The sequence below is a fragment of the Capra hircus genome, chromosome 18, assembly GCF_001704415.2.
Source record: "Capra hircus breed San Clemente chromosome 18, ASM170441v1, whole genome shotgun sequence".
NCBI lineage: Eukaryota > Metazoa > Chordata > Mammalia > Artiodactyla > Bovidae > Capra > Capra hircus.
Window position 1 is genome coordinate 58027185 of NC_030825.1, and position 25439 is coordinate 58052623.

General features: G+C 52.4%; 2 protein-coding genes across 9 annotated transcripts; both read right to left on the bottom strand.

Moving 5' to 3' along the window:
- On the bottom strand, window positions 2811-13317 carry KLK5 (kallikrein related peptidase 5). 2 transcript variants are annotated; one of them, XM_005692748.3, is made up of 7 exons: window positions 13109-13317; window positions 12827-12951; window positions 12455-12538; window positions 9668-9929; window positions 8492-8748; window positions 8228-8361; window positions 2811-3288 (listed from the first exon to the last, which is right to left on the bottom strand). In XM_005692748.3, exons 3-7 carry the CDS (start codon window positions 12525-12527, stop codon window positions 3133-3135), a joined length of 882 nt encoding a protein of 293 aa, XP_005692805.2. In that variant the 5' UTR covers window positions 12528-12538; window positions 12827-12951; window positions 13109-13317; the 3' UTR covers window positions 2811-3132. The 2 variants fall into 2 exon arrangements, with proteins under 2 accessions (XP_005692805.2, XP_017918358.1); XM_018062869.1 differs by lacking the exon at window positions 13109-13317 and having other exon boundaries at window positions 12827-12962.
- KLK6 (kallikrein related peptidase 6) lies at window positions 15895-24485 on the bottom strand. 7 transcript variants are annotated; one of them, XM_018062892.1, is made up of 7 exons: window positions 24381-24485; window positions 23577-23730; window positions 23167-23214; window positions 22405-22561; window positions 19288-19535; window positions 17697-17833; window positions 15895-16547 (listed from the first exon to the last, which is right to left on the bottom strand). In XM_018062892.1, the coding sequence occupies exons 3-7, from the start codon at window positions 23198-23200 to the stop codon at window positions 16395-16397; spliced, it is 729 nt and encodes a 242-aa protein (XP_017918381.1). In that variant the 5' UTR covers window positions 23201-23214; window positions 23577-23730; window positions 24381-24485; the 3' UTR covers window positions 15895-16394. The 7 variants fall into 7 exon arrangements, with proteins under 7 accessions (XP_017918381.1, XP_017918378.1, XP_017918380.1 ...); XM_018062889.1 differs by having other exon boundaries at window positions 22405-22573; XM_018062891.1 differs by having other exon boundaries at window positions 23577-23750.

Consider the following 25439-nt stretch of genomic DNA (forward strand, 5'->3'; position numbering starts at 1 on the left):
TGAAGACCAAAACTCCTGCCCCCAGCTGTGTCTGTTTCCTCGACCGCCACACCCTGAAGCCTTCTCAGGGGCACTACCCCGTGGGTCGCTGCGGAAGGTTGGGTGATGGACTGCTTGGCTCGTAATAGTTGGCCCCACCTCCTTAACCATAGCTGATTGGATCCAGAGTCAGCACCTGACCCACGAGCAGCCAATCAGATTTTTTCCTCTCTGTTGACTGTGAACTAAGACACCCAATCACTGGAGCCAGTTGTCCCAGAGGTGATGAGAAAACAGAGGCGGCCCCTTGCAGAAAATGAGAAGAGACCGTGAAAGTAAGATTGCATGGGGAAAGAGTGAGCCGTCCTAGAGCTCACTATCCGTTCCATCGTTTTCCAACTGCAAGTCATGGACAGTCTGTTGATAACGCACCTCCCTTTTTAACTTTGGCCAGTAAGTTTTGTTTTCCACCAATATCTGGAATGATTTGCTTAGCATTGTCACCAGCCGGCTTTAAAACCTCTGGTGGCTTCCCGACCTTTTAGGGAAACAAACAAACCAGCTTCCAGGTATATTGGTCTTCTTTGCGTTCTCAGAAATACCCATCCTATCACCATCTTGCAGCCCGTGCACTTATCCTTTTATCTGGAATTCCAGGTCCCAGACATTCACGGGGCTGGTCACTTTTCATCTCGCATGCTGTTGTTAAGTCGCCAAGTCGTGTCTGACTCTTTGGGACCCCATGGACTGTAGCCCACCAGCCTCTTTGGTCCATGGGATTTTCCAGATAAGAATACTAGAGTGGGCTGCCATTTCCTTCTCCAGGGGATCTTCCCAACACAGGGATAGAACCTGCTTCTCCTGTGTTAGCAGACGGGTTCTTTACCATTGAGCCACCAGAAAAACACTTCATCTTGCAGGTCTCAGCTCAAATGCCTCCTCCTCTGAGAGGCCCTTTACATTAGTTTCTTGTTGCTGATGTAACAAATGATCACAAACTTAGTAGCATACAACAGAAATTACTGGCTTACGGTTCTGGAGGTCAGATGTTCACAGTGTTGTCTCCCTGGGCTAAAATCAAGGCACTGGCAGACAGGACTGAATTCCTTTTGGGAGCTCTCAGGGAGAATCCGTTTCTGAGCCTTTTTCATTATCAGCATTCCTAGGCTCATGGCCCCTTCCTTCATCTTCAAAGCCATCAGCAACCATGAAATTAAAAAACGCTTACTTCTTGGAAGGAAGGTTATGACCAACCTAGACATCATATTAAAAAGCAGAGACATTACTTTGCCAACAAAAGTCTGTCTAGTCAAGGCTATGGTTTTTCCAGTAGTCATGTATGGATGTGAGAGTTGGACTATAGAGAAAGCTGAGTGCCGAAGAATTGATGCTTTTGAATTGTGGTGTTGGAGAAGACTCTTGAGAGTCTCTTGGACTGCAAGGAGATCCAACCAGTCCATCCTAAAAGAAATCAGTCTTGGGTGTTCATTGGAAGGACTGATGTTGAAGCTGAAGCTCCAATACTTTGGCCACCTGATGTGAAGAGCTGACTCATTTGAAAAGACCCTGATGCTGGGAAAGATTGAGGGCAGGAAGAGAAGGGGACGACAGAGGAGGAGATAGTTGGATGGCATCACCGACTCGATGAACATGGGTGTGGGTGAACTCCGGGAGTTGGTGATGGACAGGGAAGCCTTGTGTGCTGAGGTTCGTGGGGTCACAAAGAGTCGGACACGACTGAGTGACTGAACTGAACTGATTCCTAGGCTCACGGCTCCTTCCTTCATCTTCAAAACCATCAGCATAGCATTGTCCAGTCTCTCTCTCATTTTGACTCCCTACCCTGCTTCCTTCTTATAAGGGCCCTTTGGATTGTATTGGCCTCGCCCTCTCAAAATCCTTGGAGAAGGCAATGGCACCCCACTCCAGTACTCTTGCCTGGAAAATCCTATGGATAGAGGAGCCTGGTAGGCTGCAGTCCATGGGGTCGCTAAGAGTTGGACACGACTGAGCGACTTCACTTTCACTTTTCACTTTCGTGCACTGGAGAAGGAAATGGCAACCCACTCCAGTGTTCTTGCCTGGAGAATCCCAGGGATGGGAGAGCCTGATGGGCTGCTGTCTATGGGGTCGCACAGAGTTGGACACGACTGAAGTGACTTAGCAGCAACAGCAGCAACATCCTTTGCCATGTAAAGTCATGAAGCTCCCCTGGTGGCTCAGACAGTAAAGAACCTGCCCACAATGCTGGAGACCTGGGTTCGATTCCTGGGTCGTGAAGAACCCCTGAAGAAGGAAATGGCAACACACTCCAGTATCCTTGCCTGGAGAATCTCATGGACAGAGGAGCCTGGTGTGCTTCATGCAGTCCATGGGTCGCAAAGAGTCGGACACGACTGAGCAAATTAACACACACATGAAGTCACATATTCACAGATTCCAAGGATTAGGATGTGGACACCTTGGGACGAGGGTGGGGGTGGCTACTGCTCCCCGACACCCTTCCGGTATAAATACGCCCCTCCCCCAACATTCCTTTTCTTCCCCCAGGCCTGTTCTCCTTGTACTCATATCACTTACACACTTATTAGAGTACAAAATGTGTTTGTCTATCTTTTCTGTTCTGCCCGCTGTAATATCCGCAGCATGTGGACCCATTCCTGGCAGGAAATTGTCAGTTGATCAGCATTTGTGAATAAACTGAAAAGCTGATCGAAAGAATCTGTTTCCTGCAGTCACGAAGATGACCCAACAGAGCAAACGGCAGTGCAGAGGGGCCAGTGACTTGTTCCTGGCTGCCCGTCCATTCAAGGAAGAGACTACACACGGAGCCCGCTTCTCAGATGCTTTATTTCTGGGATCAAATCTGGGTCACAGCCGCAGAGAAGGTGGACTCTGGACTTGAGGAAGGAAGCGCTGGGGAGACTGAGGTGCAGCCTTCACCCTGGGTGTTATGGGGACTGAATTCAGGATCTGCCCAGAAGGACTGGTCTCTCCACTGCCCGGGAAGGGGGATCTTGACTCCAGGTGGAGGGCGGCGCTGGAGGGATGAGCAACCTCAACATTTTAGGGAAGGAACTGGGGTATGGAAGGGGACTTGTGGGGGGATGGGGGGGGACGAGGGGAGTCCAGAATGCCCGGTCCAGGAATGAATCACGAATTGCACTTGATAGTGTCCTGGATCCACTTGGTGAAGCGACAGAGGTTGGTGTAGACGCCGGGTCTGTTGGGCTGGGCGCAGGGGAAGTCTCCCCAGGACACAAGGCCCTGCAGGGACCCGTTGCAGACCACGGGGCCCCCGGAATCACCCTGTGGAGGAGAGAGGGAGGCAGAGAGGCAGCGATGCGGGGAGGTGGAGGGAGGGGGTCACACAGATGAGGAAGGCACCAGAGGGTGAGACACAGGTAAAGAGACACACAGAGAGCATATTACTCTTTCACCCCAAGCCCACCCTTCAGAAACCCCCTTTGTCCCTCTCTGGGCTTCCCAGGTGGCTCAGATGGTATAGAATCTGCGTGCAATGCAGGAGACCTGGGTTTGATTGCCTGGATCAGGAAGACCCCCTGGAGAAGGGAATGGCTACCCACTCCAGTATACTTGCCTGGAGAATCCCATGGACAGAGGAGCCTGGCGGGCTATAGTCCACGGGGTCGCAGAGAGTCGGACACGACTGAGTGACTAATACGCACTGACCCTTTGTCCCGCTCTACCGAAAGCCCAACCTCTTTTCTGTCTGTCTCCCTCACGGCCTGTCTCTGTGTTTCCTTCTATTTCTTTCTCCCTCTTCCCTCCAACCTTGGAATACTGAGTTTCTCCTCCTGGACATGCCTTCCTTTCCCTTCCTCACTCTTCACCCATCCTCGACACCAATCCGCCTTGTACCCATACCCCACTTTTGCAGAGGAGCAGTCGTTAACCCCTGGGTGACGCTTTTTCAGCCTGGCATTGCTAACATTCTGCAGGCTTGCTCAGTCATGTAGTCGTGTCTGACTCTTTGCGATCCCATGGCCTGTGGCCCTCCAGGCTCTTCTGTCCATGACATTCTCCTGGCAAGAATACTGGAGTGGGTTGTTATTTCCTCCTCCAAGGGGCCTTCCTGACTCAGGGATGGAACCTGTGTCCCCGGTGGCTTTTGCACCTGCAGCTGCATTCTTTACCACTGAGCCACGTGGGAAACCCACTGGGACCAGACAGTTCTTCACTGTGGGCGGCTGTCCTGTGCATTGTAAGACCTTTAGCAGCAGCCCTCCAGCCACTACACACCGGGAGCTCCCTCCCTCCCCAGACACATTGAGACGACCAAAAACATCTCCAGGCATTGTCACTCGTTCCCCGGGGGTTCAGAATTGAGGATCGCTCTCGCGGACTAATTTGGGTTGCCTGTGCTTAATTCCCTTAGCTCCCTGTAATTACCCTTCCTATAATAATACTCGGCATTTTTCCTGTCACTTCTTGTTTATGTTTATGCAAAATCCCTCCGACCTGACTTCTTCTCGTATTATAATGCAGATGCTGTTTTCTAGGCAAAAAAAGCTCTGCTGCCCCAATTGCTAAATTTCCACTCTTTTGTGGTTTAATTTCTCTTTTTTTTTGTTCGCTCTTTCTTAATATCCCTGTAGAGTTCCTTTCGCTCTGCAGTGAGTTAACTGCTCTGAGCCTTGGCTCCTTGTCTATAAAACAGAGTTAATAATAGTGGTTAAATGGGTTAATTGAGCTGATGCTTCTGAACCACTTAAAAAGAGTGTCTGGCAATTAATTAGCTCCTATTATTATAGTATTAGTATGATTGTTATTACTTCTTGCTTTTAGCGGCCACGCCCAGACCGCATTCGGGTATGAAAAAGCCACTTGAGGTTTAGGAAAAAAAAAAAAAACCAAGGTACTACCCTTGGCTACAAAAAGGCTACATATTTTACGATGTTGACATCTGGATACTGAGTGAAGTAAGACAGACAGAGAAGGAGTAACATCTCTTTTATGTGGAATCTAAAAAGAAATGATACACAGGATCTTATTTACAAAACAGAAAGAGAGTCACAGGCTTAGAGAACAATTTTTGCATGCCAAGGGGAACGGATAGTTAGGGAGTTTGGGATGGACATGTACATGCTGCTCTGTTTCAAATGGGTAACCAATAAGGACCTACGGGAGAAAATGCGGAACCCAATGTCATGTGGTAGCCTGGATGGGAGGGGAGTTTGGGGGGAGAATGGATACATGTATGTGTGTGACTGGGTCCCTTTGCTGTTCACCAGAAACTGTCACAACGTTGTTGATTGGCTCCACCCCAATACAAAATTTAAAGCTTTTTTTTTTTTTTTTTAAGATTTTGGTATCTGAATCAGATGTGCTTTCTTCTCATAAAAACCCCTCCATCCAGATGTGTGTGCTTCTAGGGTTAACTGGGAACAGAGATTAAGCTGCTGGACCTGGGCAGTTTTTGCAGTTGTTACATTTGTAAGATTTTTGGGGTAGGGGAGATTTCCCCAGACATCAGAATGGGTCTGGAGTGCTGTCTGAGCCCACAGCTTACTAAACACCAGTATTACTGAACATACATCCTGCCAGCAGAGAGCTTGTTAATTTATATTCCTCTAGAGGGAGGAGGGCTCCTTTGGAGGGGGGGAGGTTTCCCAGGTGGCACTAGTGGTAAAGAACCCACCTGCCAAGTTCAGGAGACAAAACAGATCCAGGTTTGATCCCTGGGTTGGGAAGATACCTTGGAGAAGGAAATGGCAAGCTACTCCATTATTCTTGGCCTGGAGAATCCCATGGACAGAGAAGCCTGGCGGGCTACAGTCCATGGGATCACACAGAGTCAGACTACACTGAAGCAACTTAGCACGCATCCAGACCCTTTGGGGACCTGACTACAGGGAAGGGTCCTGAGCTGTAACATTAATTTCTGTCATCCTCAACAAATAGAGTGACCATGAGAACATAAAGAAGCTGTGTCCTGGGAATCAAGGAGTATTTGCTGAACACTGGGTTCTACTCATCCTTCCACTCTCAACCTCTATCCCCTAAACATGCTGGCTCTTTTTTTTATTCTTTGAATCAGTAGAACTCCCGCCTGCCTCAGGGCCTTTGCACATGCTTTTCTTGCCATTAACTTGTGGAAGGCTGGCTCCTGTGTGTCATGCAGTCTCTGCTCAGATGTCACCTCTTCAAGGTCCTTCCAAAAACCCTTCCGTATGTCGCTCCTCCATCACTTGCTGTCATAAAACTACATTTTATTTTCTTCATGGTCCTTACCACTTTCTGAAATTACGCTGTTTATGCAGTTTCTCGACCATAGAACTGTTTTTAAAAATTTATTTACTACGCCAATAACTTTGTGATCAATCTTGTCTATTACATACTGCCTTAAAAAAAAATACCCCTAGTTCCTGTTTTCCGTTTTTGAGATGTTTTTCGAGCATCTGTCAGAAAACATTCCTACTACAGATTTTGTGGGGATAAGACTCTTAAGACTGCACTTGCCTGAAAAGTGCCAACATAAATAAGGCAAACCTGTGGTGTTTATCAGGGCTTCCCTGGTGGCTCAGATGGTAAAGAATCTGTCTGCCGTGCAGGTGACCCGGGTTCAATTCCTGGGTGGGGAAGATCCCCTGGAGGAGGGTGTGGCAGCCCACTCTAGGATTCTTGTCTGGGAAATCCCATAGACAGAGGAGCCTGGCGGGCTACATACAGCCCATGGGGTCGCAAAGAGACAGACACGACTGAGCAACTGAACACACGTGATATATGTGGTACGAATGGGATGTGGGATTGTTTTTCTGGGCACACCCTGCCTGTCCATACAACACAAGCTTGATCTCTCCCTTGAGACGAGTGCTGTCTGACGCAGTGGCCACTAGCTAGCTACATGGTGTTCTTGAGCACTTGAGACATGGCTAGCCCCGACTGAGATATGCTGTCAGTGGAAAAGGAAACACTGGTGCAAACAAAAAGCAAACAAGAAAAAAAAAAAAAACAGGAAAAAGAAAAACCATTGAAAAACATCCACACTAGCTTTCAAAGACTTACTATGAGACTCAAAGGATGTAAAACACCTTATTCCTAATTCTTACATATTAATTACATTTTGAAATGGTGGTACTTAGGATACATAGGAGAAGGCAATGGCACCCCACTCCAGTACTTTTGCCTGGAAAATCCCATGGACAGAGGATGGTAGGCTGCAGTCCATGGGGTCGCAAAGAGTCTAAGCAATTTCACTTTCACTTTTCACTTTCCACTTTCAAGCATTGGAGAAGGAAATAGCAACCCACTCCAGTGTTCTTGCCTGGAGAATCCCAGGAACGGTGGAGCCTGGTGGGCTGCCGTCTACTGGGTCGCACAGAGTCAGGCACAACTGAAGTGACTTAGCAGCAGCAGCAGCAGCAGCCAGGGTACATGGGATGAAATAGGGTACATTATTATTGCATGTGGCCCACCAGGCTCCTCCGTCCATGGGATTCTCCAGGCAGGAATACTGGAGTGGGTTGCCATTTCCTTCTCCAAGGGATCTTCCCCACCCAGGGATCAAACTTTTGTCTCCTCACTGACAGGCGCATCTTTACCACTGAGCCACTATTATTATTATTATCGTCATTATCATTATTATTATTTGCTGGGTCTTCATTGCAGCACGTGGGCTTAGTTGTCCCTCAGCATGTGGGAGTTTATTTCCCGAACCAGGGATCAAACCCATGTCCCCTGCGATGCAAGGTAGATTCTCAACTACTGGGCCACCAGGGAAATCACAAACTATATTATTAAAATAGTTAATTTCACCTGTTTGTTTTTACTTTTTTTTTTTTTACATGTAACTATGGGTGAAAGCGTTACTCATTCAGTTGGGTCTGACTGTCTGTGTGACCCCATGGACTGTATCCCATCAGGCTCCTCTGTCCATGGGAGTCTCCAGGCAAGAATACTGCAGTGGATTGCCATGCCTTCCTCCAGGGAATCTTCCTGACCCAGGGATTAAACCTGGGTCTCCTGCACTGGACGCAGATTCTTTACTGTCTGAGCCACCAGGGAAGCCCAGGAAGTTACATGTAATTGCCGGAATGTTTAAAATTACCCGTAAGGCTCGCATGATGTTTTACTTGAAAGCGTTGCTCCAGAATATGAGCTCTGTGGGAACAGAGGGTCTCACTGATTTGATCATCACGGGGTCCCCAGGACACAGCAAGGTTCCAGGTACATAGGTGGTTTCGGTGTGTATCAGCTGAATGAATGGAGAAGTCTCCAGCCTTACCTGGCAAGAGTCTCTGCCCGCCTGGTCCCCAGCGCAGAACATGGTGTTATCTACTTGATTTGGATAGGCCTTCTTGCACTGCTCGTCACTCAGCACCGTGATGTTCAGGCACTGGAGGGCTTTGGGGAAGGTAACTGTGGAAAAGAGAGACCGCAGAGTGGAGGCAGGTGGTGAGGAAGACGGAGGAGGGGCAGAGTGCTCAGAGATGGAGAAGGGGAGAAGGCAGACATAGGTGGGCATTGAGAGAGAGACCCGAACACTCACCCTGGGGACTGCTGGTTGTTCCCCAGCCAGACACCAGGCAGCTGGTCCCGGCAGAGGGACAACGGGAGGCGATGTTGATGGGCCTGACATACGGAGTCTCGTGGATCCTCTTGTTCAGTTTGATGAGCATGAGGTCGTTGGAATGGCCGGGGTGGGAGTAGCCAGGGTGGGGGATGGATTTGATGCCCTGGAACAGCTGCTGCCCGGACTCATACATGGGTGACAGCGAGTGGTGGCCAAGACGGACTCGGAAAAATCTGAGGAAGGTGGGTGCTGATCACCCCACCAACTCTGATCCCGACCCCCATATGCAATGCCAAATCCCATGCCAAACCTACCCCCAACCCCAACTTCACAGCCATCCTCAATCCATCCCCAACACCATCTTTGCCTCCGACCCTTTGCCTAACCCCGCCCCAGTCACAATGGCCAACGCATCTCCATCCTGTCCCCAGCACCAACTCTAATCCTTTCCCCACAGAAAGTGAAATGAAAGTCGCTCAGTTGTGTCCGACTCTTTGCAACCCATGGACTGTAGCCCACCAGGCTCCCCTGTCCATGGGATTCTCCAGGCCAGAATACTGGAGTGGGTGGCCTTTCTCTTCTCCAGGGGGTCTTCCCAACCCAGGGATCAAACCCAAGTCTCCCGCATTGCAGGAGGATTCTTTACCAGTTGAGCCACAATGGAAGCCCCCCACAAAAACCATGAACAAACGCATTCTCAACCCCTAATACAGCCATCCTCAATCTCACATCTAACCATTCATGCTAAGTTGCTCAGTCATGTCCAACGATTTGCAGCCCCATGGACTGTAGCCCACCAGGCTCTTCTGTCCATGGGATTCTCCAGGCAAGAATACTGGCAGTGGGTTGCCATTTCCTCCTCCAGGGGATTTTCCCTACCCTGGGATTGAACCCGCGTCTCCTGTGTCTCCTGCTTTGCATTCATAACCATCCAGTGCTTGCATTTCTAGCCTTAAATCCAGCTCATTCCTAACTCCCATCCCCTACCACAACCCCCTCCCAGTCTAACATCATCTCCGCCCCACTCTCCTCCCCAGCTCCATTCTAAATCCCATCCCCAACTCTGCCACCTCCTGCTCCCTCGACCCCATCCCATCCTCACCAGACCCCCCATGCCCCTCCCCCAGCCCTCCTCTTGGAGCCCCCACTCACTGCTTGCGGCAGTGGGCAGCCGTGAGCAGCCACTGCGGGTCCACCAGCACGGCCCCACAGTAGAGCTGGTTGAATCTCACCAACAGCGCACCCTGCCACGGCTGGCTGTTCCTCTCGCAGTCGGTCCCATTCACAATGCGGCTGCTGCTCTCATCCGCCCGGGTGTCCTCTCTCGCCCCGGGCCTGAGGTCCTGGGTGCTCCCAGAGGGCCCGATGGCAGACGGGTTGTCGCAAGAAGCCACATCGTTTGCAAGAACCGGGTCTGGGGGCAGAAAGTGGGCGTGATGGAGCTCGGGGGGCGGGGCCAGTCGACTGATGAGGGGCGTGGCTAGGGCCCTAAGGGGTGGGGCCTAGTTTCCAAAAGTGAGGAAGTCAAGCCTTCGAGAGAGCCAGGTCTGGGCTTGTGTGGGCAGGGCCTGAAATGTGGATGGGGCTTGGAATCGATTTGGGCGAAGCCAAGGCCAGGGTCACGTGAAGGAGTGATTCTATAAAGAGTCCTGACGTTGGAGGAAGAGGCCACGGCTGGGTTCTAGGAACTGTGGCCAGGACTGGAGGTGGAACCTGGCCCAAGGAGGTAAACCCAAAGAAGCTGGGGCTTTCTTGGTGAAGGGGCACTGCCGGAGTGTGGATAAAGTCTGGACCAGGAGTATGGTTGAGGAAACGGGGCAGAGCTAGGAAAAGTGCTCAGACTGGGGCAAGGGGAAAGGGTTCATCGGAGTGGGGCGGTGGAGAGCAGGGTTGTTTTGTGAATTCAAAAACACAAATGTGCACCCTTCTTCCTCACACAAACCTGCACGAAGGGACCCAGATACCTTCCTCCATCATCGGTCATCCATTGCCTATTCATCGCCTGTCTGTGACGGCTGTCACAGACATGCACACACAGCGACATGAATCATCCCCACACGCAGCTCTGCCTCGTGGTGCACACGCTCCCCAAGTACACTCATTCCGGGGAGGCTGACACTTTCCCAGTGGTCATGTATGGATGCGAGAGTTGGCCTATAAAGAAAGCTGAGCGCCGAAGAATCGATGCTTTTGAACTGTGGTGTTGGAGAAGATTCTTGAGAGGCCCTCGGACTGCAAGGAGATCCATCCAGTCCATCCTAAAGGAGATCAGTCCTGAATATTCACTGGAGCTGAATATTCATGCTGAAGCTGAAGCTTCAATACGTTGGCCACCTGTTTCGAAGAACTGACTTATTGGAATAGACCCTGATGCTGGGAAAGATTGAAGGTGGGAGAAGGGGATGACAGAGGATGAAATGGTTGGATGGTATCACCGACTTGATGGACATGAGTTTGCGTAAGCTCCGGGAATTGGTGATAGACAGGGAAGCCAGGTGTGCTGCAGTCCATGGGATTGCAAAGAGTTGGACACGACTGAGTGACTGAAATGAACTCACACCATCTCACTTACCCACACACAGTACCTTAGTGACCTGTATATATATATATATATATATATATATATTTACCCTGTGCACAGACATGTAGAGACTGCCCCTTACTTCTGCACACAGCACATTAGTATAGTGACAAGGTTAGACGGGCTCTGTGGACCAAGCATGACACAGGGCAAGTCACTTAGCCTCATTCACTGTCACACAGCCACTCTCTCACGGTGACAGCCTCTTCTGCACACTCGGTCTGTCACAGGAGGGATGGGAACTCCACACACACCACTGTGTGGTCACACATACAACCCCTATAAACACGCAGTCATGGGGACTTCCCTGGTGGTCCAGTGGCTAAGACTCCGAGCTCCCGATGCAGGGGGCCCAGGTTCGATCCATGGTCAGGGAGCTAGATCCTACAAACACACGGCCACATACAGTCATCCATACATGGAGCCTTAATCAGCCACACAAAGTTGTTGTTGTTCAGTCACTCAGTCGGGTCTGACTCTTTGCGACCCTATGGGCTGCAGCATGCCAGGCCTTCCTGTCTCTCACCCTCTCCTGAAGTTAGCCCAAGTTCATGTCCATTGCATCAATGATGCCATCCAGCCATCTCATCCTCTGTCATCCCCTTCTCCTCTTGCCCTGAATCTTTCCCAGCATCAGCGTCTTTTCCAATGAGTTGGCTCTTCGCATCAGGTGACCAAAATACTGGAGCTTCAGCTTCAGCATCAGTCCTTCCAATGAGTGTTTCAGGGTTGATTTCCCTTAAGATCGACTGGTTTGATCTCCTTGCTGTCAAACCAGTGAGCAATACCTGTAGCCATCACAAAGAGAGCCACCCATAACCACCCATAACCTTGCACCCAGCCACAATCACACAATCACAGATGGCTACCTGAAGGCACCTAGCCACACAGTTTCACAGCGCCAAGCACTTTTGTCAGACACAATCCTGTGATGCAGGGACAGAAACCAGCTGGCATCCATACAGCCGAACAGCCACACACAGCCACGCACGCAGTAGCTCTCACAGCGCACACACAGCCACGCACACAATCACTGAGACACACACATCGCCTTAGATGCACACACACTCAGTCACACGATCACATGTACAGTCTCAAAGGGTAGTCCCACCTGTCACAGAGAGTCACTTGATATGGGAAAAGGCAACACACACACACACTTACACTCACACACACACACACACGCACGTACGTAGCAGTCCCACCGCCACACACAATCACAAATGCAGATTCGCAGTCACCCGACCCTGGGGCCATAACTAGTCACATGGAGTCCCCCTAGATCACAGAGTCCCTGACAGCTCCCCACCCCGCCCCAGCACGGTTGGCCTGTGTGCACACACTGGGGTCCTGGTTACCTGTCGCCCCCAGAATCAGGGCTGCGATTAGTGCAGGGACCATCCAGGACCAGGGGGCTCCTGCTGCGGCCATGGTCTTTGCACCTGATGGAGGTGGGTGGGGGAGAAGAGGGTGGGCAGGTGATTCTGGGACCACTTATCCCAACCCCATCTCCTTCTACACCCTGTTGCTCAGAGCAGAGAGGGGCCATGAGCACGTGGTCCACCCAGAGTGCTGAGTTGAGGCTAGGGGGAAATTCTAGACTTCGGAGCATCCTCCCGTCTCCAAGCGAGGATGGACATGGGATGGAGAGAGGACCCGGACTCATCCTTCCCAGACCAGAGCCCACGCGAAGCCGTCTCTGCGTCCCTTCGCCCCTCCCCAGGGCTCACCTGCCGCGTCCCCCAGGTGGGGGGTGGGGGGTGGGGACCCGGCTCCCGGCTCAGCCGCAGACTCTCAGGCCTCCGCCGCCGCCGCCGCGGTCCTGCAGCCGCCACCTCCTCCTCCTCCTCGGCTCCTGGCACCAGCCTGGGTTATAACCACCCACTGATCCCCGGGGCGCATTCCCGGGTAGTGAGGCGCCCTACCGGGCTTTAGCAACCACTCCTCCGGCCTTCCCCCCACCTCCGCCCCCAGAGCATCCCCCCCACCCAGTCCCGAAAGCCACTCCCTACCTCCCTGGCCCCGGGATGGGGAGGGGTCTCCAGAGTTTTGGCCCCGGGGCCTCCCCGAGCCTCAAACCCAGCGCCTCGCCCTCTCGGAGGCGCGCTGGGCTCGGTTTTCCGTCTTCCCTGCGCCTTCTCTCGTTCGGCTTCCCCTGCCCTCCTCCCTCTGCTCTAGGCTTCTCTCTGTGTTCCGCTTGCCTTGGAATCTTTCTGAGTCCCTTTCAGTATTAAGGCGCCCAACCAGTGTCCCTGGCTTTATTGAGGTATGACTGAGCTACAATAAAATGCTCATGTACAACGTGATGCGTTCTGACCCACATTCATCCAACCATCACCCCAACCAGGATAACAAATGTATCCATCATCTCCAAAATTTGTTCATGCCCTTTTATGTGTTTCTGTGCTTCTCAATTAACCTCTCTTTCTCCACATCCTGGGTCTCTTTCTGTATCTTTTCTGTTACCTCTCTCTTTTCTGACTCTACCCTTCCCTGTCTCCTATCTCTATTTCTGTCTCTGCATCTTCTTCTTCCCCTTCATCTTCTTCTTTCCCTCCTTCCCTCTCTCTCTCTGTCACTGAGTGCGTATATCTCCGCATCTCTCTGTCCCCCTGTCTCCCTCGCTGTCCATCTGGGGCCAGGAAGACTCTAGCCACGTTACCGAGGGACCCCCTCAATGCCTCCTCCTGACCCACATCCAGGACCTGGTGCCTTGGGGGCAGAAAGGGGCAGGGATCTGGTCTAGGGGCCCCCGCAGATGCCTTCCACAGACTGCTGCCTACAGCCAGGTGTGGGTGAGAGTTGGGCAGGGCCACCTGCCGATGGGGAAGGAAGCCAAGAGGCTGGGAGAAGGGGTGGGTGGCTCCTGGCCCCTCAGGAAATGGGGCGCTGGGTGGGAACCCGAAGGGAGCCTACTCCCTCTCTGGTTCCAGGCCATCCGGGGCTGCCTCTCCTGGCCTCTTACCATCCAGGCTCTTCTTTCGGTCTGCCCCCCAGCTCTCTGCATCTGTCTTTAACTGTGTCTCCGAGTCTCTGTCTCTGCCAAGGACTCATCCAACACCTGCTTCCTGAGCATCTACTGTGTGCCAACTCAGGTCTCTCTGTGAACAAAACCAGACAAGGGTGTCTGGAGATGCTGCTTTTGCAGAGCTCATGTTCCTTTGTCCACCTCTGTAATCCAGAACCGTTGACGGGGAGGATTTAGAGCCCGAGGCTGGTTTCAGTGTGTAGGGGAAAAAAAAAAAGTCAAAACATAAGAGTCTGAGGCTTATTTTGCCTATTGCAATGAATATTTCACGCATTAACATGACAAATCCTGCATCCTACTTCTTTCTTAGTCTCTTAAGCTTAGCTCACTCACCTTTTTAATTCCAAATTCCAGAAAGGTTTTTTGTTTGTTTGCTCTGGTTTGGGGGGAGTTCTTTTTTTGCATTTTAATTTATTATTGAAGTAGAGTTGATTTACCATGTTGTGCTAATTTCAAATTTTGCCTTGATAAAATTTCACCTTCCTTTGGTTCTTGAGACATCTGAGTGTGCTTTTTCTCAGCTCTAAAGATCTTTAGGATCTAGAGACTGTCTGGAATGGCCACTCTGATGATTTCTGACATCATTCTACTCTGCAGGGCAAAACTAAGGTTGCCATTCATGTTGGCGAAGCAGATGGACCACGGCTTCTGACCCTCTCTCTGATCCTAACTTCTGCTCCAAACTTCAGCTCCCATATTGGACCCTCGTTTCCCTTTCTCTGGGGACCCACTTACTGTTCCGTTCAGCTTCCCGGGAGGATTGCTGGCTTAGATGGCCTTTTGTCTTTCTCAGAGCTCATGCAGCGGGACTAAGTGAGGAGGGTCTTTCTGAGGACAGGGCGTGAACGTCAGTGTGGGGTCGTGCGCAGTGCCTGCGGGTGGAAGAAGCCCAGCAGGCACATGCAAGCCTGGGTCCTCACCCAGTTCTGCCTGTCTGCTCCCCTCATTTGGGGGGAGCGTCTCTGGTCTCTCCACTTCCCTGCCCATCCCCCTCCTCTCCCCTCAGCTGGACTGCAGCGTGATCTTTCACGTATCTGCCTCCCGATCCTGTCTGTACTTTTCTCAAGGCCCTCAGGATCAAGGTCAAGTTCTTCCACCTGGCACTCAGGACCCAGCGCCATCTTCCACTGACCTACATTCCCAGCCCCATCACCCACTTCTCCAGCCTCAAACCCCAGCCCCCACCATCCTGGATAATTTACCATGTCAAGGACACATCGGAAGTTCTCACCGCCGCCTCCCTGCCCCGCCCAGATTTTTCTACAGGTCGTTAGCATCCTGAGAATGCTCCCGACACAAACACCTCCATACTGCATACTCAAATTCAGCCTCCCTTCTCCAGCCCTCCCAGCCCCAGCCCCTGCTCACCCCACGCGTCATCTCTCCCTTCTGGTCCATCCTGTATGTGGTCCCAGAGCTGCTCGTACTCACACTCTTTCCATGGCTCCCCACTACCCTCAGGAGAAGCCCCAGACTCCCAACTTGGGGTCTGAGGTCCTTTGGGATCTGGTCCCTGCGCTCTCCTCTCATCTCCCATCACTCTCATCCACTCACAGTGGCCTCCCAGCCCTCTCATCTCCCTGCTTATGCTGCTACAAGGGGAGTTTCGTGGAGAAAGCCACCTTCGGGCAGGGCTGGCACAAGGTGGAGGAATCAAGGACATCTCCCCTGAGGGGGAGGAAGATCAAGTTGGGTTGTGAAAGAGAACTAAGGATATCCGAGCTTCAGAGGGGCAGATGAGGCATAAAAGCAAAAAAGCACCGCAAATAATAAACTTCACTCTTTTATTGTTCACGTGGGTGTGCCAGGCACTGTTGTGTGTGTTTCACACTTTCACAACCTTCAATCTCCCCCACCACAGCCACTGCCCTATGAGGCATGTATGATTCTTGTCCTTATTTTTACAGGGGAGAAAACCTACACAGTGAAGGAAGGCAGTTCCTGTGGGTACATGGCTAGCAAGTGGGGGAGCTGGGACCCCCCAACTCGACTTTGGCCAGACAAGAGACCACTTCTCTGTAGGAAGAAATTGAGCCCATGGGGTCATCAAGGGAGGGAGAGATCACTGGAAGGGAATTGTTTGTATTCTGTTAGCGGCGGGGGTAAGACCTTAGCCCGTGTCCACCATCCCACCTAGTGATGAGAGGGTGGGGCTGGGGTAGCATCAGGAAGGGTTTGCACTGTGGTGTCACGACTTTTTATTAAGCATTAGGATCGGGTGTGGGGAGGAGAGGGGGAAGAGGTCAAGAGGTGGAGGTCACAGGTCAGGATCAGTTGGCCTGAATGACTCTTTGGATCCAGTGACCGTATCTGCAGACATCAGTGTAGACGCCCGGCTTCTCCTTGGAGCCACAGGGGACATTACCCCAAGACACAAGGCCTCGGAGGCGGTCGCCACACACCAACGGACCGCCGGAGTCGCCCTGTGGGTGAAGAGGGGGACAGAGTCAGACACAGACCCACAGGAGAAAGAAAAAGAGACGGCGACTTCCCTGGGGGTACAGTCGACCAGGTATCCTCCTGTGCAGGGGATGTGGGTGCGATCCCTGTTCTGGGAAGAGTCCATGTGCCACGGAGCTGCTAAGGCTCTGCTGCAACTAGTGAGCCTGCGTGCCGCCACTCCTGAAGCCCGTGTGCCCAGAGTCGGTGCTCCACAGCGAGAGAAGCCACCGCAATAAAAAGCCCATCCACAATGAGAGAGCAGCCCCCGCTCACTGCAACTAGAGAAAGCCCCAACAAAGACCCAGCGCAACCATAAACAAATAGATAAATTTAAAAATCTACTCTAAAAAAAAAAAGAAAGAAAAACAGACAGAAGGAGACACAGAGAGACATACGGGGGGCTGGTGGCGGGGGAAGATACTCAGAGATGGAGAGAATGACTCATATACAAAGAAAGAGAGACAGACAGACAGACACAAAGTGACAGTCAGGGGAATAGAGACTGAGGGAGACTCAGAAACACAGACATCTCTAAAGGGAGGATGGACAGTCCCAGAAATGCGACTTCTCTTCCTGCCCTTTCCTTGCATCCAAGTCACTGGGCGTCACCTTTCTCTAGCTTTGTCTCCTTCTCCCTCTTGGGTGGTCTTTGCAGATCCTCCGATGCAGAGGGGTCAGTTTGGGCATTGGAAGGAGAGATCCAATGGACAATGTGGCAGGAACCCAAGTTAAAGGTATTTGGGAGAGAGGATGGGGCCCCTTTGCTCCCTGGCTAGGGTCTCCCTTCTGCACAGCTTGGCTGTTTCCAAGCAGGACGGTGTGGGCTCTGTTGCAGGAGGGACAGTCTCCTGGCACCATCTGCCTCCTGACTGTGTCTGTCTGGTTCTTGATCTCTTCATCTCCATCCTTGTCTCTGCACTTCCTGTCTCTGTTAATTGGCTTTTTGTCTCTGCCTGTCCCTGTCTGTGTTTCTGTGTATGGAACTGAATCTCTCTCTCTCTTTTCATGCCTCTGATTCTCACCCAACCTGGCTCTATGTGTGTCTGTCCCTTCCATTTGGTCTATGTGTCTGTCTCTTCCTGCCTGTCTACGTCCTTGGCCTTGTAGCCAACGGGTCCCGGCGTCCTCACCTGGCAGGAGTCCTTCCCATGCTTCTCATCCCCAGCACACACCATGTTTTGGGTGATCTGGCCAGGGTAGGCATGTTCACACTCCTCACGGGACACTAGGTGGATGTACGCACACTGGATGGTGTTGGGGTATTCACCTGCAAAGAAAGATGGGCCATGATTACTTCACAGTCCACCCTTCTCATTGATCCTCCAGCATCTATAAATCCTCCCTCCCCTAATGGTTCCTATTTCCCACTGGTTCCATTATTTCTGTTTGTCACTCATGCTCAACACCCACTTCCACTGCCTGACTCCTGATTGGTCCTTCTTTCCATCACTCTTCCCTCCCATTGGCCTGTCTTCCTCACTAATTACCCCTTCTCTCAGTCAGGTTAGTCGCTCGGTCATGTCTGACTATTTGCAACCCCAGGGACTGCAGCATGCCAGGCTTCCCTGTCCATCACCAACTCCCGGAGCATGCTCAAACTCATGTGCATTGAGCCAGTAATGCCATCCAACCATCTCATTCTCTGTTATCCCCTTCTTCTCCTGCCTTCAGTCTTTCCCAGCATCAGGGTCTTTTTCAGTGAGTCAGTTCTGCACATCAGATGGTGAAAGCATTGGGGCTTCAGCTTCAGCATCAGTCCTTCCAGTGAATATTCAGGATTGATTGCCTTTAGAATTGACTGGTTTGATCTACTTGAAGCCCAAGGCATTCTTCAGAGTCTTTTCCAGCACCACAGTTCAGTCTTCATTTCCTACTGGTTTTCCCTTTCTCTTAGGTCCCGCCTCCACTTGTCACTTTTCCACTGGCCCCGCCTTCTTCAGTATTCTCTTCCTCTATTAGTCGCTCCTCTGTTATATCCCTTCCTCCGTCACTGGACCTGTTCTCCCATTGGCTCATCCTGATTGGTCACCACTTGACTGTGTGCCTTTCCTAACTGGTCCCTTCTTTCCTCGTTAGTTCTCCCTTCCTATTGGCCCTTCATCCAAAGCTGTGCTCCCTCATTGGTCGTTTCCTAAATGGCCTCGTGTTCCCCTGTTGATTCCCCCTTCTATTTTGGCTCTTCATTCACAGGCCCACCCTCTATGGTTCCTGCTGATCTATTGGGTTTATTTCTGCCTCTAGTCCTTTATCTACTGACCCCTCTTGACCTTTGACTCTTCTCTTCTCTCCTCCACCATCAGTTTTCTCTACACTGTTCGCTTTCTTGATCAACATCCTTCAGCTGGCTTCCCTGCTTTATTGATCTCTCTTCTTCCATTAGTCCCTCCTCTGTTTATCCTTTCTTGATCATCCTGATCAGTCCTTTTTGACACTTGGCCCACTTCCTGATTGATATCTCCGCACCGACCTTCCCTCCTCACTGACCCTTCATGGCATGTCCCACAACTCCATTTCAACCAGCTGTTGGTCTGCTCTCTTCGCTGACTGTTCACTTGTTAGCCCAGCTCTCATATTTGCCCTCCCTCCCCATTGAACTTTCACCCACTGACTCACTCTCCCACTGACTCTCACCATGAACAACCACCCCCCTCTCCCATCACGACCCATCACGACCCATCACCCAGTGATGACAGCTCACTGCATCATTCTCCCCCTACTGACCGTCTGCCATCTTGCCCCAGCCTAGGATGTGGCAGCTGGTGTGGTTGGCTGAGCAGTCTCTTTCCAGGGCCAGAGGCTGGATGTGTTCAGAGAACCTGGCCGGCCGTGACAGACGCAGCAGCATGATGTCCTGGTCGTGGGTGGCGGCGTTGTAGCCCGGGTGGACCATAGTCCGGATGACAGGGCTCTCCTCCTGGAAAAGCTCCCTTTGCTGAAGGTTGTGCTTTCCCAGGTAGACCTGAAGATTCCTGGGAAAGGAAAGGCTGGGGTCTCACCTGGAGCCCTTTGGACTGCAGCTGAGACTCCAGAGGGGGCTACGGTGGGAGATGGGGTAGCCTGGTGCACCACGAACCATCTGGCCTGCTGCTTGCCTCACAGTCTTTCCAGCTCAGCAAATGACAAATCCATCCTTTCAGAATAACCCTGGAGGCTATTTGCGACCCTTTATGTGTTGCTTCATATCCAAGCTGTCCAGAAATCTTTTTGCCTCACCAAAGCATATCCAGAATCTGACCACTTCTCTCCTCCCCCACTGCTACCATCTTGGTCTGAGCCACCATAATCTCTTACCTGGACAGCAGCCTCACTGGACTCCTGGTTTCTACCTTTGGTCCTCTCTAGTCTGGCTTCCACAAAGCAGCCAGGGCTATTTTAACAATACAAGCCAGCCGTGTACTTCCTGCGCTCAGCACCCTCCCATGACTTCCGTCTTGCTCAGAATAAAGGCCAAAATGCCCACTGTGGCCCATAAAGTTCTGCACAATCTGTCCCCATTATCCGTCAGCTGTGTCCCACTCTCCTTCTCTTTCTGCTCCAGCCCCACACAGGCTTCCCGGCCTTTCCCTGGACACAATAGTCATCCTCTCACCCCAGGACCTTTGCACTGGTTGTTCCACCTGCCAGCAACTCTTTCTCCCAGATACCTGCATGCCTCACTCCCTCACCTCCTTCAAATGTCACCTTCTCAGTGCAGCCTTCCCTGGAGACTCAATCACAGGGCAAATATTCAGACTTCCCTGGTGGTCCGGTGGTTAAGAATTCATCTGCCAGTGGGACACAGGTTCGATCCCTGGTCTGGGAAGATCCTACATACTGCGGAGCGACCAAGCCCATGCACCACAATTACTGAGCCCACAGCCACAACTAACGTCTGAAGCCCTCACGCGCTACAGCCTGTGCTCTGCAACAAGAGAAACGATAGCAGTGAGAAGCCTTCCCACCGCAGCTAGAAAGTAGCTCTCACTTGTGCAGCAATGAGGACTCAGTACGGCCAAAAATAAAAAACATATATATTATTTTTTTAAAAGATGAGATTTTTGTTTTAGTCAGATATATCCTCCTTAGCACCTAGACCAGTGTCTGGCCTATGACAGACATTGAAAAAAATATTTGTGAAATGGATCAAAGCGTTGCTCCCTTGCTCAGAAACTTTCTATAGTTCCCTATTACCCTCGGAATAAAGCTCACGTGCCTAATCCCACTATTCTCTGACCCTCAGTGAACCGGTCATTTTCCTTAGAACTCTCTTCAGACTGTTGCCACCTCGGGTCTTTGGGCCTTCATTTCTTCCGCCCGGGATGCTCAGCCTGCTTCTTCATTTGGTTCCCCTTTCTCGTTCATTTTCTGTGCCTCAGCTTAAATTTTATCTCATCAGAAAGTCCTTCCTGATACCCTCTTCAGTCTAAAGCAGGTACTTCTGTTCTTTTCTCTCATGGAGCCACCCCTGTTTTTCCCTTTCATTGGGCTTAGAGTAATTTGTGATTATATATTTCTTTTTTGTCTTCCCCCAAGGATTCGACAGCTGTCTTCTGGTGCCTTTCTGCTCCAGCGTTCCGAAGGGCAGAGACTCTGGGTAGCTTGCTCCATCTTTGCTGGGTCCCCATGGCCCAGCTCAAATCTCGCATTTGTGGCTGCCCTTGGTCAATGTGCACTGAATAAATGAATGAGGATGGTGAGAGTGAAGCCAGGTTTCCCTGTGTTTGGGGGAGACCACCCTGGAGGTCCTTGAGTCCTCGACCCTGCAAGGGGGGAGACAGGTCTCCCCGTGACGCCACTGGGGCACGACACCTCTTGGTTTATCACTTGTTACTTCTCTGAGCTTCAGCTTCTACATCTGCAAAATGGGTCTGAAAAGTCTGTTACTGGGCTTCCTTGATGGCCTAGATGGTAAAGTGTCTGCCTGCAATGCGGGAGACCCGGGTTTGATCCCTGGGTCGGGAAGATCCCCTGGAGAAGGAAATGGCAACCCACTTCAGTATTCTTGCCTGGAAAATTCCGTGGACGGAAAAGCCTGGTAGGCTACAGTCCACTGGGTCGCAAAGAGTCGGACACGACTGAGCGACTTCAATTTCTTTCTTTCACTGTGCGGGATTCCATGTGCCTAACTGGACACATGGTCCATAGTTAGCACTGAAAAAAAATGGAGGCTGTTGTTCCTCTAACTACTGATTATTAGCGCCCTGAGGATTGGTCCTGGGCCTGTGGTTGTTTAGTTGCCAAGTCGTGTCTGACTCTTACGACTCCACGGACTGTGTAGCCCACCAGGCTCCTCCGTCAACGGGATTCTCCAGGAATGCATGCTCGAACGGGTTACATTTCCTTCTCCAGGGCATGTTTCTGAGCCAGGGATTGAACCCGTGTCTCTTGCGTCTCTTGCACTGGCAGGCGGGTTCTTTACCACTAGTGCCACCTGGGCAGCCCTTTCCAGGGTGCTCCTAAAACTGTAAACCAGAACTTGCTGCTTCCCTGATGAAAACCCTAGGCGGCTTCCCCCTGCACTTGGAGTTAAATCCACCCCTCCCTACAGGGCCCGGTAAGGTCCTCCTTCCCCATTTAGAAGGTCGGTTTATTAAAGCAGGAGTTTTGCTTGTTTTCCTCACCGCTCTGTCCCCCCCCCCACCCCCAGGGCCCCAGACACTGCCTGGCACGGATACTGTACAATTAAATACTGGCCAGTTGAGCTGCCGTCTATGGGGTCGCACAGGGTCGGACACAACTGAAGCAACTTAGCAGCAGCAGCAGCAGTAGTTGAGCCTGGTTATCAGACAGCGTCATGACATGGGAGTCACGCAATTCTGCAAGAACCCCGCAGGGCCTAGCGGCAGCGAGGACACTCACGGTTTTTTGCAGTGGGCAGCGGTGAGGACCCACAGCGGGTGAATGAGGACGCCTCCGCAGAGCAAGTGGCCCGACGTGTAGAGGGCAGCTTGGTAGGGGTGAGACGTCTGCTCACAGGGTCCACCGTGGAGCACCTTGTTCTGCTCCTCTGCTTGGGCTGAGGGAGGGTCTGAGTGAGAGGGGAAGTCTGGAGGTGTCGGCAACAGCCCCCCAAGCTGAACCCCATTGCTGCCTTGATCATCAACTTCATCTCCATCCCCACCGCCAGAGCCAAACCCATCCCTAAACTTTCCTGTCTTTAAACCTGTGCGTGCCTGCTAAGTCGCTTCAGTTGTGTCTGACTCTTTGCAACCCCATGGACTATAGCGCACCAGGCTCCTCTGTCCTTGGGATTCTCCAGGCAAGAATACTGCAGTGGATGGCCCCACCCTCTTCCAGGGGGTCTTCCTGACCCAGGGACCAAAGCTGTGTCTCTTATGTCTCCTGCATTGGCAGGCAAGTTCTCTACCACTAGCGGCCACCTGGGAAGCCCATCTTTAAACCCACCTTCGACCAATTTCCCCATGTCCCAAACCAACCTCAACCTCTTCCCCATCTTGAAGCCCACTTCCTACCCCTTCCCCACCTGCATCCCTCATCCCTAACTTAAACTCCCCAATGTCTTCCTCATTCTAAGCCCCCTCCCCGGCATCTCTTCCCCCATCAACCACCCCCCAGGCCCCGCCCAAACTGACTCCCTCACCCCCCCGCCCTTTTGCCCACCTGCAGCAAACAGAACCAGTGCTATGACCAGCATCTTCACGGCCACTCCTGAGAAGGGAAGCCAAATGCTGCATTAGTCCCAGCCTCAGAGTTCGCCCAGGCTCCTCCCTCCCCATCCTCCCCATCCTCCCAGCTGGCCATGCTCTTCTGACCCTTGGCTTCCGTCCTTCCCATTTAGCCTCCCTGTTTCTTATCTTCCCAACCCTCGCCTTCCATCTGAGGGTCCCACGAAGGCGGGTGCCAGCAGGCCCCAGGACCTGCCCTTCACTCTGCCCTTCTCCTTATGTTTCTACACTCATTCTGTTTCTCCTCTTGGCTCTAGTTCGCCAGTTCAGTAAACAGGACGGAGGGCCCCTGACGCTCTTCCCTTGCCCTGGGGTTTCTCCCTCTCCCCTTGGCTCTGAGCTTACCTGTCACTCGCCTCCACACCTGGGGCTTCTGCTGGGGCCGGCTGCGGGGGGGCCAGGGGTGGGATGGGCCGGTTCTTGGGTTGGGGTCAGGGACAGGAGGTGTCCCGAATGGATGGATGGACAGGGAGACAGAAAGAGTCAGAAGTGCAGGGAGCTGGGCAGAAAGAAGGCACGCTGAAAGCAGAGGCAGGCAGAGATAGAGGGCTGAAAGCAGAAAATGAGGGCACCCAGGGCCTGGCGGACAGACACCCCAGCACCCTGGCCTGCCTGGAAGAGGCCCGTCCTGTCCTCAGATGCTCTCATGCTTCCTTTTAACCCCTGCCGCCCCGGGCCCCTGGAGCAGGAGACCGCCCCGCCCTTTCCTCCTTCCCCGGGCCTCCCACACACATTCCTCCCACCCCCACAGAGCTGCTCCTGCTAACCCTTGATCCCGGGTTCAAGGGAGGGGGGTGCAGGGGCCTGAGTGCACCAGGGGGGCGACTCCCCGACTCCCGGGTGGAGGAAGGAGGGGCTGGGGGCTGAGAATTCTGGACCTCCAAGGAGAAAGGGGCTGGAAGTCTGCACACCTGGATCTAAAGGCAGGAAGGGCAGGAGCTTGTCCTCAGTTCCTAGACTTCTAGGTCCTCTAGCACGACAGGGTAGGAGGACCCCAGAAGGCCTGCATCCCCGGCAAGCACGCAGTACCCCCTGCCTCCAGAACTCCCACCGCTCCTGTGAGCGCTCTGGGGCTTGCGGGCCATCAGTGCCCCGGGGCTTGGGCCACCAGGCGGCGAGGGTTCAGTGGGGTTGGGGTGATTCACGCACCTGCCCTTAAGTCGCCTCTGTGGGTGTTCAAGAGCCTCCGTGTCCCCGCAAGACAGAGCAAGCCGACCAGCAAGAGAGCGTGTGTCACCAAGCCGGTCCCCACCCTGGCCCCAGGCTGGGGTGCAGAGCCAGGCGCTGCGCGGAAAGGGCCTTCGAACAATCGGGCTTTGTCCGCCCCCAGCACCCTGTGCCATGCTCCTAGCACCTCCATTTCTCAAGCTTTCTTCCGGGCAGGCGGACAGACGGCTTCATCAATAACTTCCCTTTGTCCCTCTCCAACTGTGCTTTGATTGTCCGTCCACCTCTGGCCGGATACCAGGGCTCTTGACCCTCCTGGTCCCCCTCTTCCATGTCTCTGTCTGTGCATCTCTCTCCCTGGCGGTGGTGGCGGTGCCTCCATCTCTTTTTCTCTGTCTGCTTGTGTCTCAGCATCCTTTGCTCTTTATCTTTTTCTCTGTATCGCTGTCTTTCCCCCTCGATTTTCTGTGTTTCCACTGACATGCTAAATCTCTCTTCTTACCTCTCCTAGCTTCCCCCCTGTGTTGCCAGGAGAAGCGTGTGTATGCACAGAGGGGTGTTAACTCCTGGAGAAGTGGCAACCTGGAGGTGGGAGCCCCAGGGGAGCTAGTGGGACCCAGGGGGACTTCAAGACTTGATTCACATGTCTGTGGAAGTAAGCATGGGCCATGGAAATAGGCAGGGATGCAGGAACATTGGGGAGCCACGTGGGAACGTGATAAGTAATGGGGATTCAGGAAGCCATGGAGGCGTCCAGGGAAGATTTGAAGAGGTGTCTTTGAACTTGAACTTGGGATCAGGAAGAGAATGCGGGTAGTTCAAGGATCTGGCCCAGGTGGGGAAGCAACTAACTGGTGATGAGCTGGAGCCCTGAGGGTGTGTGTGGCCACGTGGCGGGAAATGGGTGTGGTGATCAGATGGGAAGGGTGGGATGGAAAATGGAAGCTTTGGGGAAAGTCATTGGGTAGTAAGTCCAACTGATATGAATAATGTCTACCTCAGCAACCAGCGTGGGCCTGGCAGTACAGGTTAACATTTAAT

Bases quoted from the DNA above. Each gene is read 5' to 3' on its own strand.
- KLK5 (XM_005692748.3), bottom strand. From the start codon at position 12,527: ATGGCCGCAGCAGGAGCCCCCTGGTCCTGGATGGTCCCTGCACTAATC. The intron at 8,362-8,491 runs GTGAGTGTTCGG...TCTTTTCCACAG, and splicing joins AACAACCAGCAGTCCCCAGG to TTACCTTCCCCAAAGCCCTC. The intron at 3,289-8,227 runs GTAAGGCTGGAG...TCTCCTCCACAG, and splicing joins CGGGCAGAGACTCTTGCCAG to GGTGATTCCGGGGGCCCCGT.
- KLK6 (XM_013971540.2), bottom strand. From the start codon at position 23,200: ATGCTGGTCATAGCACTGGTTCTGTTTGCTGCAG. The intron at 22,574-23,166 runs GTGGGCAAAAGG...CCTCTCACTCAG, and splicing joins ACTGGTTCTGTTTGCTGCAG to ACCCTCCCTCAGCCCAAGCA. The intron at 19,536-22,404 runs GTGAGTGTCCTC...TTCCTTTCCCAG, and splicing joins GCTGCCCACTGCAAAAAACC to GAATCTTCAGGTCTACCTGG.